This window comes from Oculina patagonica, chromosome 13 (assembly GCF_052425735.1).
Source record: "Oculina patagonica isolate OP01 chromosome 13, crgOcupat, whole genome shotgun sequence".
NCBI lineage: Eukaryota > Metazoa > Cnidaria > Anthozoa > Scleractinia > Oculinidae > Oculina > Oculina patagonica.
This window is the reverse complement of record NC_135770.1, coordinates 3,477,476-3,494,305: the sequence shown is the minus strand read 5'-3', so window position 1 is coordinate 3,494,305 and position 16,830 is coordinate 3,477,476. Positions and strand designations below refer to the sequence as shown.

At 39.6% G+C, this 16,830-nt stretch overlaps 1 protein-coding gene across 1 annotated transcript; it reads left to right on the top strand.

Annotated features, from left to right (window-relative positions):
- The first annotated feature begins 1,109 nt into the window (after positions 1 to 1,109).
- Positions 1,110 to 16,751, top strand: LOC144635982 (uncharacterized). Its single transcript, XM_078495119.1, has 4 exons — positions 1,110 to 1,210; positions 2,770 to 3,904; positions 7,593 to 7,604; positions 15,439 to 16,751. Exons 2-4 carry the CDS (start codon positions 2,819 to 2,821, stop codon positions 16,663 to 16,665), a joined length of 2,325 nt encoding a protein of 774 aa, XP_078351245.1. The 5' UTR covers positions 1,110 to 1,210; positions 2,770 to 2,818; the 3' UTR covers positions 16,666 to 16,751.
- The last annotated feature ends 79 nt before the right edge of the window (positions 16,752 to 16,830 follow it).

The window sequence follows — 16,830 nt, the reverse complement described above, 5'->3', positions numbered from 1 at the left end:
AAGTTTGGAAGTATTTTCACTAATAAAAATGCTAAAAAACACTTCTCAAGTGTCCGTTAACGTCCGTTAACGATTTCAATTTAACGATTTCAAAGTGTCCGTTGTCCGTCTTGGAAAGGTGTCCGTCTTATAGGGAGTTTTGTTGCAGTAAAATGACTAAAAAACGGCAGGGACCATCACCAGGTGTCCGTCTTATGGAGGTGTCCGTCTTATAGAGGACACGTTATACTACAACCTCCCTTATTAAAGGAACTGATAACGAAGCATTTTAACAACGCGAACAAAATCCACGCGTTATATAATTAACACAAATTTCCAAAAAGTTATGTTTTATGCATTTTATTCTTTACGCGTAATATTTTCTTTCGCTACCTGCGCTTTTGACATACGAGATCGACGAACATAGAGTGGTCTGCCTTTGCCGCTTCGACTGAGCTAGCCCCAGTCACCACTAGTACTGCTCTAGTGCCGCAGAAATATTTAATTTCCGGCTAATTCGTGTTCACTCAAACGCCAGAAATTTCATTTCTTACACAGTAAAAGCTAGTAAAAGTCGAGAAAATTGCTCTTTGCTTTATCGGCAAAGCGAAAAACTGTTTTAATGTCGCCCAAATTTGCGAAGCAGGGGGGGGGGGGGGGAAGGTTTGAAATCCGCTAGCGTATCATTGAACTTCGTTATTTATTTACCCGTTTTTATTATGTAAATAGCTTCTTTTTTTAACTTATTTTAACTTTAAATTATTAATTGTAATAGCTGTACAATGATAGGTTTAAGTTTTTTAAAGTTTTTTTCTTAGTCAGGTGTCCACAATTAGTAGAGGGGACTTTTCCCCTCAGCTAAACATTTTTAGACACGATAATAAAGTTATTCATTCATTCATTCATTTATTTTATCTTGTTTACTTATACAGTGTTAGCCTGAAGTTCAGAAAAGTGAGACTCATTAAGTCAGGCTATTGTGTTTTGCGATGTTTAACAATGGTCTGACTTAATGAGTGCTCACTTTTCCTTTGAATTTGGACCGGAAGTCTGAAACTCTGGATCCGTGTATGTTCCGTTAGTCCTGTCCTCGGTTTGGTGTTGTTCCGCTTCTGGTTGTCGCGAGTAGACTGGGCCCCAGCACTTCAATGGCCGCCTCCCGGTCTTATTTCAGATCCATCGCGTCGAAGTGTTTTGCAGGTTACTTATGGACTGTTTTGCTTCAGTAGAGGTAAGAAAAAGTGGAAATATTGTGTTTAAGGGACACGAGAGTAATAATTACTATCATACTGAAATGAGTAGAAAAACAAAACAGACTAATGCCTTTCTGCCTGAGACGAACAAAAGAAATGTTAAAATCTATGATGGTCACTTATAAAGCTCTGGAAATTACATATTTAAACTGCACTTCTCCCTAACTATCTCATTAAAGTTAATTAAAACGTTCATCGACTCATGTATAGTGTTTTTACTTAGTCTGCGAAGAGTCGTCTTTGTATCATACTGAAATGAGTAGAAAAACAAAACAGACCCCATTCCGAATGCCTTTTTATTCTTTATTAATGCAGAATCTGTTCGCTACACAGGTCATCTTGCTGAGTTAAATGGGCTCAAAAAAATTCGATGAAATAAAGTTTACTACACTATTAATAATTTTAGGCATTGAAAGGGATAAAAACATTTGCAAACTCAAATCAAGTCAAATAGCCTTGGAACGGTGTGCAGACTGCAGACTGCAGACTGCACCATTATTGAAAGCTAACCGTAAACAGGCTAACCAAAGTGCTATTCTCAGCGGTCTTACCCAAGCACTTATATAAGAGAGTGAGCAAATTAGCATGTTGCCACAGTGACTTTAACTAAGATTGCGTCGGTACTTGCCGCTCTTTCATCTTCTTCCATATTTTATTGTTATCGGTTTTTCCTGTCCTCGTCTCATGGTAGGTTGCCTTCAGCCTCCGTTTATTTTTCTTCCCACCCTCCCGTTCCCCTAGTCAAGCTATGTTTCTCACTTTTTGCTCGAATGCTTCCGGCAGATCGCCCATAACTCAATATAAGGGCAGGTGAGACCGATGAGAATAGAATACTATTCAGGCTTCAGAGTGAATAGTAGGCTAACCGGAGTGTATATTAGGGTAACGTGAGTGAAAAGTCTGCAAATGTGACACACTTGCCTTGGAACTGTTTGTAGCCTGTGTGAAAGTTTTTGGGTGCACATCAGTGTGGGAAAGGTGAAAGAAATAGAGAGAGATGGCCACGCGAGGAAAAAGAGAGAATTTACCGGCCTGGGTAATTGTGAAGAACAGTTCCCTCTAACCGACTGTCGGTTGTCTGTCGGTCGACTGTCGGTCGTCTGCCAGACGACAGTTGGCCGATTGTCGGGCGTCTGTTGGCGGTTAAGGGCCGACTGTCGGTTGATAAATGGCCAACAAACGACCGACAGGTTTTTGCTATGCTGTTGCCCAACAGTCAGCTGACAGACAGCCGACAGCCAGTGATGTGTTGGTAGGACACCCACCGAAATGTATTAGTACCCATTCTCAGAGAGAACAAGGTTTGTCCTGTTGGCTGGATTGGCCACAAAGGAATAGCCCGAAAAATTTTGATTGGCTGTGAATGCCCTGAAAGATTTATATTAAGTGACTTTACAAAAAGATCTGTCTGTCATCAAAAATAACAGTGTTGTATTCTGTATATCATAATCTGAAGTGTGTAAACATGCATGTTTGCAGAAGGGCTTTAAACCAAAAGAACAACACACTGATATTACTTATTTTTTTTTGTTTTTAGGTCTAAGAATGACATATTACCAGCTAGTAGGTAATGTTCATGTACCTTGATGGCTAACAATAACACAAAGTGCAGCAAGAGTTTCACTCAAACTGCCTGTCAGGAAGAACATGCATCAAGTGAAAGAACTTACACAGGAGAGAAGCCTTTTGAATGCAACCAGTGTGGCAAGTGTTTTAAGCATGCAGGAAATTTTAAGAAACATAAAAGAACTCACACAGGAGAGAAGCCTTTTGAATGCAACCAGTGTGGCAAATGTTTTAATCAGGCAGGAAATTTAAATCAGCATAAAAGAACTCACACAGGAGAGAAACCTTTTGAATGTAACCATTGTGGCAAGTGTTTTAATCATGCAGGACATTTAAAGCAACATAAAAGAACTCACACAGGAGAGAAGCCTTTTGAATGTTTCCAGTGTGGCAAGTGTTTTAATCAGGCAGCACATTTAAAGCAACATAAAAAAACACACACAGGAGACAAGCCTTTTAAATGTAACCAGTGTGGCAAGTGTTATAACCATGCAGGAAATTTAAAGCAGCATAAAAGAACTCACACAGGAGAGAAGCCTTTTGAATGTAACCAGTGTGGCAAGTGTTTTTTTCAGGCAGGACAATTAAAGCTACATGAAAGAACACACACAGGAGAGAAGCCTTTTGAATGTTTCCAGTGTGGCAAGTGTTTTTTTCAGGCAGGAGATTTAAATGTGCATAAAAGAACACACACAGGAGAGAAGCCTTTTGAATGTAACCAGTGTGGCAAGTGTTTTAGTCGTTCAGGAGCTTTAAAGGAACATAAAAGAACACACACAGGAGAAAAGCCTTTTGAATGCAATCAGTGTGGCAAGTGTTTTAACAATGTAGGAAATTTAAAGCAGCATAAAAGAACTCACACAGGAGAGAAGCCTTTTGAATGTATCCAGTGTGGCAAGTGTTTTAATAGTGCATGGAGTTTAAAACTGCATAAAAGAACTCACACGGGAGAGAAGCCTTTTGAATGTATCCAGTGTGGCAAATGTTTTATTCAGGCAGGAAATTTAAAGCAACATAAAAGATTAACTCACACAGGAGAGAAGCCTTTTAATTTTGCAGAAAACACAATAACGCATATAAGTACACACAAAGGCGAGAAGCTTGAAGTTAATCATCATGGCCAGTTTTACAATGAGAAAGAGGTCCTAAAGCAAGATAAAGCAACATGCAGCACAGAAACAACTTGTGAGTTTGAGACTGAGCATGAAAATGCCTTCAGCATCGCTGAACTTTTAGGTGACCTGAAAGAAATCAAACAGGAAAAAGCATAAAGTTACTGAGTGTCATTTGGCCAGTATCTTAAGTGAGAACTGTAAATGTTGAAAATATTAAAGTTATATCAAGGGAAATCTCAAAACATGTACTTTATGCAGAGAAAAGTTGACAAATGTTTTATCCATGTAGCTGTGAATGGGTTCCAAAAAATTCAGTCCCTTTTCCTTTTATGATGATGAGATTTTGCTTGCTTAATCCCGGCTCCTGCCCAGATATTCTTACCAGTTGTCCCCCTCCCCCTCCCCCTGTAAATTTGTTAATAATTATCAAGAAAAATCTTGAAACACCTGATACAGGTTTTATGCAGAACAGCATTGATAGGTGTTGAAGCCATGTAGCAATGAATCACAGGGTTGTTCCAACTTTAGAACTTCCAAACTTTACCTCCCCCCAAAACTCGAGTTTCGGCATTCAGCTGTTAAGTAATTCAATTTCATCTTAGAGAAGTTAACATCTCTTTTTTACAAGAACCAAGTCATGTACATTTAGATAAAAAGAAACCTCTTAATTTTACACCCGCTTTCAGTGTTACGTGCATATTGGCTTTCTGTCGACATCCATCTTTCGACGTGCTAAACAAACAACACGGATCGAAATCCGCCAATCACAGCCCACTAGCATGACCTTCTGACCTTTTCGCACATTTGCATGAAACCAACAACGGTATGTATAGGTTTTGATTGGCTCATTTCAAACAGCACGTCGAAAGACGATGTCGAAAGATGATGTCGAAAGATGGATGTAGAAAGATAGCTATGCACGTAACACTGAAAGCGGGTGTAAAATGGAAAACCAAACAAACAAAAGTAAAACCAAAAAAGAACACTAAACAATATTAAACAGATTTTATTCAAACAGCATGCATCAATAACATCCTTTGGTATTAATTGTCAAATGATCCTACTCACAAACTAGGTGTCATGATCAAATTCAATTGCAAAACAAAAACACAACAAAATTAATGTATCACTGTCAGGAAATACTAATGACGGAAATATTAATAAGGATGGTAGGATCGAGGTGGGTGTATACCGCAAGGCCACACATACGAGCAAGTATTTAGACTTCCATTCACACAGCCCAGCGCAAAGCAAGAGAGCCGTCGTTAAGACTAATGGACCAAGCTAAGTGCATTCCATCAACAACTGCGCAAAGACAAAACGAGAAACAACGCGTTATTAATGACTTAAAAGCTAACGGTTATCCCGAGAGCTTCATCAAGTCAGCTGGCAAATCAAACAAAACAAACCCCGGGGGGGGGCACTCCCCTATATGGCCTATACGGGGACATGCCGCTGGATAGGGTATGGTTTTTGACTCCTCCGGTCCTGAACAGGGTATATAATTTCAAGCTCCTCTGTCCTAAACAGGGTCTGAAGCTGTCCTAGACAGGGTATGGATGCAAGACTGTCGTCCATGTATTTACATTGTTTTCGCTTTCGCTTCAATAAAAAGCATTATTTTATTTGGTGGGATCGGTGTTTTCGCATTTCAATGCGTCAAACATCGCGTACGGGACGCAATCACAATCAAGCGTAAATGATTGTTGATGCTGTCCTTTGTCCTAAATAGGGTCTTAAAATAGCGGGTGTTGTCCTGCACAGGGTAGGTATTTTAAGTTTGTATTGTCCTAAACAGGGTCAGGGTTTCAAACCTCCAGCGGCACCCCTATACCTAAACTTAGGTCAAGTACCCCCCCCCCCCGGGGATCCGGGGAAACAAACACGCAACCAAGAACCCAGGAGGGAATCCGGTAGTTTCGCCTACAAGTATTTTCGCCTACAGGTCGATTCGCCTACAGTGAAGTCGATTCGCCTACACAACCTGAGTTGTTTCGCCTACACCAAAGTCGATTCGCCTACATCAAAGCTTGCTATGTTCCGAAAAAATGCCACTTGATTTCCAAAAAATGCTTTATTTTATTTCAAACAAAACGTACAAACTTTCACATTATATGCTCATAATACTTAATAATTGTTTGTTTATAAAAAAAAATAAAAAAATATTTATTTTTTTAAAAAGAAATAAAAAATAAAAAAAAAACACACACACAAGTAACACAACACAAGTACACAAGTAACACAACGCACAAACAGTCGAAACAGACAGAAAACAATCAAATTATGTAATCAAAATTGTGAAACTTAAGGATTATTTATCCTTCTGAGTTCTGAGTGCTGAAAATTTGGATCACAGTCATGAAAAGTGACAGAAAATGCTAGCAATTCTTTTTGAAAGAAAAAACGAAAAAAATGCTCGTTTTCCCAAAAAATGCCGAAAAAAATGCTAGCATAATCGAGAAACTCAAAGGCCTACTAGGGGGGCTTTAGCCCCCCCCCCCCCCCCCCACTTTTTTACAGTAACAAGAAAAAAAAAATGTAATGAGTTAAAAAAAAAACGAAAAATAACTGAAAATATTTCGTTTCTGGAAGCCATATTATTGATTTAGTTTGTAAAGGACGAAAGTAACAGCAGCTACTATTGCCAAAATAGACTCGCCTTCAACTTAGATACATAAAAAAAGGAAATGCGGACAATTGTCTTTAAGCAAAAGAGGCTTTAAGGTTTTCAATTATTGCTGAAAAATATGTAGTGCTTTTTAAGGGCTAGTGGACTTCTCCTGAAAAATGCCTGTTTCATCGTTGGTCAGTTTCGGGTCGACCAAATGGGTTGAGTTTATACCAGGTTTATAAGACGATACTGTTTGTTTTCGAGCTCATGATCATGCTGAAGGTAATTCATTTTGTAACATCAAGTGAAATTGTATGTTCTGTTTTTATTCGTTCTGGTAACATCTCAGTTGCCGGTACTTCAACATAGTGAGAAAGGTTCGAGAGTAGTTAGGGTCAGCGAGTAGTTTTACTAAACGTTTTGTGGAGCAATGTCTTTTTATCGCAACGTTTTGTCGTTTCAAGCAATACTTTTACCAAAACCTTTTAAGCGCTAAACGTTTAACTTTTTAATTTCAAATGCATTTTCCGGTATTTAAGTGAAATTTTAATCCAAATTTTCCCGGGTAGCATGCCCCTAGACTTCCCCGAATCCCCCTGCTAAGTTTAGTCACTTCAGGGTTCGACTTTTAGCCCCCCACTCAAAATCTTCCTGCGCGGTCCCTGTTCCGAGATTACGACTTAGACTTTATCTTTGTTTTAAAGCTCCCGTAAGCGGACACCGCAAAGAAAATCATATAAAAAACCTCTGTATCTTGTATTAATCAATCAACTTCACATCGCCGTTCGTCACAATGATTTTACTGTAATTACAGTACCATAGTTCAGTGTTTGTTTTGTCGTCATCCACGTCCGGTTACATTTCGAAACACCACTCACATGCATATTACCATTATGTTAGCTGGGCAAGTTCCCGTAAGCGGCCATCTATCCCCTTCACCTCTAGTGGCCGCTTACAAGAACCATTCTCGTAAGCGGCCAGCTCCAGTTGCGGACACTTTTTTCGCGTCCCGAGGGTGTCCGCTTATGAGAGCTTCGACTGTAGTTGCGTGTCCCGAGACACGTACAGAAATGCTGTCAAGTCGAGAACATCCTTTCTCGGTCCCACGCCTTGTGTCTTCTTCCTAGTCCATACTAGTCAAACATTACGCGTGACCAGCGAGTATATAAAAATACCCGATCGCAACCTTAAGAAATACGCTCTACTAAAGATGAAGTCTTCAAATTCGAGAAAAAAAAGTGTAGGCGAATCGACTTTTGTGTAGGCGAAACAACTCAGGTCGTGTAGGCGAATCGACTTCACTGTAGGCGAATCAACCTGTAGGCGAAACTACTTGTAGGCGAAACGACTGACATTCCCCAGGAGAATCCGAGGCATACACGTCCATTCCGTATGTGAAAGGAGTGTCGGAGCGCGTTCGGCGGGTTTTGAGCTGCGAAAACATCAAGACAGCGTTTAAACCAGTACGAACGTTAGGAAATATCTTCAAAGGACCGTCCGAATAAAGAGCAGTTGAAAGGAATCGTACACAAAGTGACTTGCAAACAAAACATTTTACTGCTCCACCACGCAGTAGACAACATGGACCTACATGTACAGTCAACTGATCTCAACTCTCTCTTAACGGACACCTCTATAAATAAGACGGACACCTCCATAAGACGGACACCTGGTGATGGTCCCAGCCGCTTTTCAGTCATTTTACTGTAACTACGGACAACTCTCTAAGACGCACACCGGGGGGGGGGGGGGGGCTACTCAAAAACGTTTTGTACGGGGAGGCTTCGCCCCGAGGTCCAACCCCTTACCTTTTTATATACCATTTTAACAGAAAAGACACGTGCACCCCTTTCGTATACCTTTTACTGAAAAAGGTACCCTTTTAATATACCTAAAAGACATGGCATAGGCCTGAAACAGGAAGTCTGGATGTCATTTTTATGCAGCGTTTCATAAATTTAAATGATACAGCCACAAGGTGCGTCTGTTCGAAATAATTTAATTGAAGGCCCTTTTAAAAACCTAAATGACCGATATCCCTACCATTTCATATACCTACACTTGTGAAATCCCTACCCTTTTATATACCTGAAGCATGAAAAAGGAGCCCCCAGTCAATACAACTTTTATATGCTGATTTATTCCCTCGCAGTTTCGCGCTATTTTCTACTCGCATTTTCGCGTTTCCCTCGCCCCACTAACTGCCCCTGGGTCTCCGAGGATGGAAGGTGTCCGTTTTAGAGAGAGTTGATTGTCAACCATAAGGTTTATTTTGGCGGTTTCGGCCGAGCACCGAGACTACAACAATACGTTATACTACAACCTATTTTAACAACGTGAACAAAATCCACGCGTTATATAATTAACGCGAATTTCCAAAAAGTTATGTTTTATGCATTTTACTCTTTACGCGTAATATTTTCTTTCGCTTCCTGTGCTTTTGACTTACGAGATCGACGAACATAGAGTGGTCTGCCTGTGCTTCGACTGGGCTAACCCCAGTCACCACTAGTACTGCTCTAGTGCCGCAGAAATATTTAATATCCGGCTAATTCGTGTTCACTCAAACGCCAGAAATTCATTTCTTCCGCAGTAAAAGTCGAGAAAGTTGCCCTTTGCTTTATCGGCAAAGCGAAAAACTGTTTTAATGTCGCCCAATTTTGCAAAGCGAGGGAGTGTGGGAGGGGTTGAAATCCGCTAGCGTATCATTGAACTTCGTTATTTATTTATTTTTTTTTTGTTTACTTATAAAGTGTTTGTTTCTCGTGCTTTTTGAAGAGTTCAGCTTTCGATCGATTCATTCCAATGTTCCGTTAGTCCTGTCCTCGGTTTGGTGTTGTTCCGTTTCTGGTTGTAGCGTGTAGACTGGGCCCCAGTACTTCAATGGCCGCTTCCAGATCTTATTTCAGATCCATCGCGTCGAAGTGTTTTGCAGGTTACTTATGGACTGTTTTGCTTCAGTAGAGGTAAGAAAAAGTGAAAATATTGTGTTTAAGGGACAGAAGAGTAATAATTACTATGCCTGCGATTACTCATCTTTGTATCATACTGAAATGAGTAGAAAAACAAAACAGACTAATGACTTTCTGCCTGAGACGAACAAAAGAAATGTTAAAATCTATGATAGTTACTTATAAAGCTCTGGAAAATTACATATTTAAACTGCACTTCGCCCTAACTATTTCATTTAAGTTAATTAAAACGTTAATCGACTCATGTATAGTAGTTTTACTAAGTCTGCGAAGAGTCGTCTTTGTATCATACTGAAATGAGTAGAAAAACAAAACAGACTCCATTCTGAATGCCCTTTTTATTCTTTATTTACTACAGAATCTGTTCGCTACGCAGGTCATCTTGCTGGGTTAAATGGGCTCAAAAAATTTCGATAAAATAAAGTTTACTACACTATTAATAATTTTAGGCATTGAAAGGGATAAAAACCTCTGCAAACTCAAATCAAGTCAAATAGCCTTGGAACCGTGTGCAGACTGCAGACTGCACCATTATTGAAAGCTAACTGTAAACAGGCTAACCGAAGTGCTATTCAGGCTTCAGAGTGAATAGTAGGCTAACCGGAGTGTATATTAGGGTAACCTGAGTGAAAAGTCTGCAAATGTGACACACCTGCCTTGGAACTGTTTGTAGCCTGTGTGAAAGTATTTGGGTGCACATCAGTGTGGGAAAGGTGAAAGAGAGAGAGAGAGAGAGAGAGAGAGAGAGAGAGAGAGAGAGAGAGAGCCATATGCCCGTTGATACCCCGCCGCAATTTGGGGCGGCGCATCAGCCATATGGCTGATTTCCCGCCCTTTGGCTGATGCCCCGCCGCAAGTGTGGCTGATTCCCCGCCGGTGGTTGATGCACCGCCACGTATTGTGGTTGATGTCCCGCCCAGTGGCTGATGTGCCGCCGCCGGTTGATTTCCCGCCACTTGGGTGGCGGCGAAATTGTTGATGAGGATTATTGGCTGAGGATTTTTCATTTCTGACGGTAATTCTTTATTCTCTCCTTAGGAATACGGATAATACATTATTATATTAGGCAAACAATTATTTGGATTTTTTCCACGTCTTTTTCATTTTTTTTTTCTGCTCTAAACTTTTTGCCGGCCTTTTCTTACTAGTCACGGCGGATTGGAAATAAAGTGCAAAACATCAAATGTGTGAACGTCATCGATCATATCTTTGATAATCAGTTATAGCTAAGATCGTTCTGTTCTCTAACTGGTCAAGTTTTTTTCCTTTTTAATTTTAAGATTTAAGGTTGAGGAAGTCCCTCTACAAACATCAGTAAAGACGATAGACCACGATGGCCACAATCGAGGAATCACAACTTTTTTCAAAACAAATTATTTCAGGGGTTTTTAATGCGTAACCAACCCAATATACTGTTGCCGGGAACAGAGTAATATAAGACAGAAAGGAGAAATTAGTCTCCACAATGTAACAAAAAACTACTTAATTTGAAATAGGCATACTTTTGCACGATACTACCATAAAATAAAATAAATTAGGGCAGAATACTTTTACATTTTTAGTAACTTAACGACCATCCTGACTGTAATTTTTAATTTTTTAATTCGACCGTACACTGTACATGTTAATTGATGTATAAATGACCGTACACTGTTCAAAAACTTATAGTTTTATGGAATAAAGGCACGCTTTTCAAAAATGTTATAACTTTCCATCGATTGTATTTAGTCCTTTCCGATTTTGTTTTATATTTAGCTATTTCTCGACCGTACACTGTAATAATAATTGATTTGAGAATGACCGTATACTGGTTTAAATGCAGGGGGGTGGAGAAAGTCGGTACTTTTCTTTGAATACATAGCAGTGCCTGGAAAAGGTGCGAGTCTATGTCAATCAAGCCGTTGCTAAGAAAGACGTCAAACCAAAGTTTTGTTTTCTCAGAAGGATTTAAATATCAATGACTGCGTGCGTGTGAAATGCGAATAGTCAAGTTATTCACTACGCCCTTAGCAACCATTCGATAGCTATTGCGCAGTCTCGTTTGCCCGGCACCGCTATGATTACTTTTTGAGTCGTGTAACAAAGGAAGTTCCCCCCCCCCCCCCCACCCGATCTTGAAAAAATTATCACAATAAAAATAAATAAAGAAATGCTTCATCTTCGGGAGTTCAGAGTCCATCCTTGACTTGCTACGTTTGACCCGGAACGAATTTATTTCTGGCCTCTCTTCTTGAATATGTATTTTGCTTTGTTATAGCAACGCTCAAAGTCGCCGTCGTTACGCTCGACAATTGCTTTGAGGCTGGACTATAACAGGAACAAAGCCCTTAAGTCCGCTTTGCCTGGGCGAACAGAATACTCTGCAAAGAATTCTTCAACTTTTCTTTCATCAGTCTGGTTCCATTTGGATTTTGTAATTGGACCGGAACAGCTTACAGACACATATGCTGGCGTATCTGATATAACGTTCGACCATGCCTTTGTTCTGCATGTTTGATGATGTCTGTCAGGTTCATTTGTTGGAAGTACCACGTTCTGCTTTTCTTTTCGTCTCAAGTAGACCACTTTGTCGTAGTTCATTTTGATCATCTAAGTGTCGTCAAAAAATCCCGTAAATCCATATGCTCGGCACTGGTTTTCCCAACAATGTCAAACGTGAGTGAGTCTCGAGAAATTATTTGGTGTGAAAACAGCATCTTGATGGCTTCTATTTGACTACCGGCGAGTCCTTCTTAGTTAGTGCTTTCCTCATGTTCTTCATTGTTTGACTTTGTTGAATTTGCTTACTTGGTGCTAGGTTTCGATCTTGTTAATACTGACCTATCGATATCCAAAACAAGGGCCTTCTTCAGTAGCTGGTGACCTTTGGAAGACTTCTTGGTGATGTGACCAATGTTGTAAATAGTGATCCACAGTCGCCTTTTTAGCCTGGTTTTCACTAGCGACGCAAGTACAAGCGCAAAGATAACAGCTCTTATTTCTCCGTGAAAAAGGCTTCGAATCAACCAAAAGCACAAGCGCATTGCATTTTGACCCTTGTGCCTGTGCTTGCGGCAAGCACAAGAACAAGGATCAAAATTTGACCTTTTTGCGTGATCGCGCTTGTGCTTGCGTCGCTAGTGAAAACCAGGCTTTTATGAGCCATGTGTTCGTGGATAGCCCTCTTTTCGACGATGTCCATCAAAAGTTGCCGAAGATGCTATTTTCCTAACATAATAATATAACATAACATACTAACATAACATAATAATAACATCGGTCCTCGACAATTTAATCTGCTTGGCCTTGAACCAAAAGGCGGTTATTCACTTGCCGATTTTGCTTGGCGTTGCCTTCCAATGTGATAAACAAGGCTTCCTCGTTATCATTGGCACAGACGTTGCGCACATAATCGATGTACGTGGTGACATTGGCATGTATTTCAGCATCCATGCAAATCCGCCCGGGCCATCAACGGATCGCTTGTGTTTTGGACAGTACATTGTGTAGCTGCCATCATCACTCAGCTCTGCTTGTTGGAAGTAGGATACTGTGGCAGTTTCCATGGGATCTGGCCGTTGTACATTTTCAAGCCCAAGTCGGGCAATGGGAAAATCACGTACAGAGATAAATTCTCGCATCATGTTAGCTACATCAAGTTTACATGTAATTGTACTGCGTCATGTATGCTGTAAAAATTTTAGTATCAACTTGTAGATGTTGTTGTATTCGAATTAAAGTGGCTATAAGCCACAAAACTCGGAAAACTATTATGAAACAAAATGAAAAAAAAAACTGACAAGATTTTCCGACCACGTTATGCTGAACTTTCCACACTTCAGTTTAACGCAGTTAGTTTGATACATCCAATAATATTACTGATAATGTCGGTAATCAGAGAACAGGTCTCAGTAACATAACATACATAATCCTCTTCGCGCCTAAGAGGCACATAAGGCTGAAGGTCTCAGTAAACTGAGTCTTTAAGACACTTGCACGCATTGCGTGCCTATGTTGTGTGAAATTCACTTCGCTCACTATAACTCGGAATTTCGCCGGGATATTTTAAGTTGTAATTCATTTTGACCCTTTCCGCCTATGGCCAGAGATACTCGTCGACAGATTTAATATTCTAGGTGGTAATTTATAAAGAATCTGGACCATTATTTAAAGGTTTCCGTTAACACTCAAATGTTTCTTAGTTTTTGAAACTCCACAAACAAAATCCCCACGATACTTCCCAAAAGCGAACAACCAATATCCTTGCAAGGGCTATTGGTAGGAAGGCCAGTGAACTTTCTTTGCAACAAATCTTGGAAAGTCTCCATCAAAAAAAGAATAGTTATGATGATAATAAATTAAACTGGCCAGAAACTAAACAACATATCATATCTATTTTATTTGCTACAGAAAAAGGTCATTTTTTTCTGCACGTTAAAACTATTGAAATCGTCGATCTATACAGGGGATTTGTATTAACATCGCAATCAAATAGTAAATTCTTGGAAGAAAATAGTGAAATTTGTTCGAGTTCTGGCCTGATATACGTCAATGGGAAAAAAATGCGCATTTTGGTTGATTGCCCGCCGCTTTTAGTCTTTGAACTTGAAATTCGGCCAAAATATGCAAGGTGAATCCAAAATGAACCTATTTCCCTAAATTATATGCAGTTCTACACCCTGCTGCAAATTTCCAATTATATTTATCGAAAATTACAACTTTTATCGAGATTTGAAGACGTGTTTGATTTCCCGCCGCGAAAAAAAAAATCTTTTTGTAATACAAAGTAGCGTAACGAAAACAAAAATTCCTAAAATAGGCCGAAACTTTGCAAAAACTTGCTATATTGCATGCCTAATGTGTGTGAATTTTTGTAGTTCATTACCTCTAAATCTGTCGAAGATATATTTTTTTAAATTATTCTGTTTGGAAAAAAAATGATGAATGCGCTTTCTTGAGCTTTGAATCGAGTACTATGCATGCAAGTACACTGGAAAATTTTCAAAAGTCAAAAAATCGGAAATGCTTAAACGGGGAAAAGCTAAGGTAATGCTAGGGGAGTCGGGTGAATCATCAAAGGTAAACTTTTGCCGAAAAAATAAGTTTCGAGGGATTTATTTGACTTTTTCGAGTAAAGTGGGTGATTTCCCGCCATTTGCAAAAGTAAAGAGCGATAAATTAATGGAACGAATGGAAAAATGAAAACCACGCATTGGATGGTGAAGAACAATGCAATTAGAAGTAGTGTGGAAAGTTTCAAGTATTGGTATGATGTTTAAAATTTTTTTTTGGGACCCCCAAAACTCAAGTTTTCCCTGGCACCTAAGTGCTTGATGAGGCATATACAGAGAGAGAGATGGCCACGCAAGGAAAAAGAGAGAATTTACCGGCCTGGATAATTGTGAAGAACAGCTCCCTCTAACCAACTATCGGTCGACTGTCGGTCGTCTGTCAGACAACAATTGGATGATTGTCGCGCGTCTGTTGGCGGATAAGGGCCGACTGTCGGTTGATAAATGGCCAACAAACGACCGACAGGTTTTTGCTATGCTGTTGGCCAACAGTCGGCTGACAGACAGCCGACAGTCAGTGATGTGTTGGTAGGACACCCACAGAAATGTATAAGTATCCATTCTCAGAGAGAACAAGGTTTCTCCTGTTGGCTGGATTGGCCACAAAGGAATAACCCGTAAATTATTGATCGGCTGTGAATGCCCTGAAAGATTTATACTAAGTGACTTTACAAAAAAATCTGTCTGTCATCAAAAATAACAGTGTTGTATTCTGTATGTCATAATCTGAAGTGTTGTAGACATTGAAAAACATGCATGTTTGCAGAAGGGCTTTAAACCAAAAAAACAACACACTGATATTACTAATTTTTTTTTTTTAGGTCTAAGAATGACATATTACCAGGTAGTAGGTAATGTTTATGTACCTTGATGGCTAACAATAACACAAAGTGCAGCAAGAGTTTCACTCAAACTTCCTGTCAGGAAGAACATGCATCAAGTGAAAAAACTTACACAGGAGAGAAGCCTTTTGAATGCAACCAGTGTGGCAAGTGTTTTAACCATGCAGGAAATTTAAAGCAGCATAAGAGAACTCACACAGGAGAGAAGCCTTTTGAGTGTAACCAGTGTGGCAAGTGTTTTATTCAGGCAGGAAATTTAAAGCAGCATAAAAGAACTCACACAGGAGAGAAGCCTTTTGAATGTTTCCAGTGTGGCAAGTGTTTTAATCAGGCAGCACATTTAAAGCAGCATAAAATGACACACATAGGAGACAAGCCTTTTGAATGCAACCAGTGTGGCAAGTGTTTTATTCAGGCAGGACATTTGTCGCAGCATAAAAGAACTCACACAGGAGAGAAGCCTTTTGAATGTAACCAGTGTGGCAAGTGTTTTATTCAGGCAGGACAATTAAAGCTACATAAAAGAACACACACAGGAGAGAAGCCTTTTGAATGTTTCCAGTGTGGCAAGTGTTTTAATAGTGTGGGAGATTTAAATGTGCATAAAAGAACACACACAGGAGAGAAGCCTTTTGAATGTAACCAGTGTGGCAAGTGTTTTAGTCGTTCAGGAGATTTAAAGGAACATAAAAAAACACACACAGGAGAAAAGCCTTTTAAATGCAATCAGTGTGGCAAGTGTTTTAAGCATGTAGGAAATTTAAAGCAGCATAAAAGAACTCACACAGGAGAGAAGCCTTTTGAATGTATCCAGTGTGGCAAGTGTTTTAATTGTGCAGGGAATTTAAACCTGCATAAAAGAACTCACACAGGAGAGAAGCCTTTTGAATGTATCCAGTGTGGCAAGTGTTTTATTCAGGCAGGAAATTTAAAGCAACATAAAAGAACTCACACAGGAGAGAAGCCTTTTGAATGTAACCAGTGTGGCAAGTGTTTTAGTCGTTCATCTGTTTTAAAGCAACATAAAAGAACTCACACAAGAGAAAAGCCTTTTAATTTTGCAGAAAACACAATGACGCATATAAGTACACACAAAGGCGATAAGCTTGAAGTCAGTCAGCATGGCCAGTTTAACAATGAGAAAGAGGTCCTAAAGCAAGATAAAGCAACATGCAGTACAGGAACAACTTGTAGGATTGAGACTGAGCATGAAAATGCCTTCAGCATTGCTGAACTTTTAGGTGACCTGAAAGAAATCAAACAGGAAAAAGCATAAAGTTACTGAGTGTCATTTGGCCAGTATCTTAAGTGAGAACTGTAAATGTTGAAAATATTAAAGTTATATCAAGGGAAATCTCAAAACACGTACTTTATGCAGAGAAAAGTTGACAAATGTTTTATCCATATAGCTGTGAGTGGGTTCCAAAAAAAAAATTCAGTC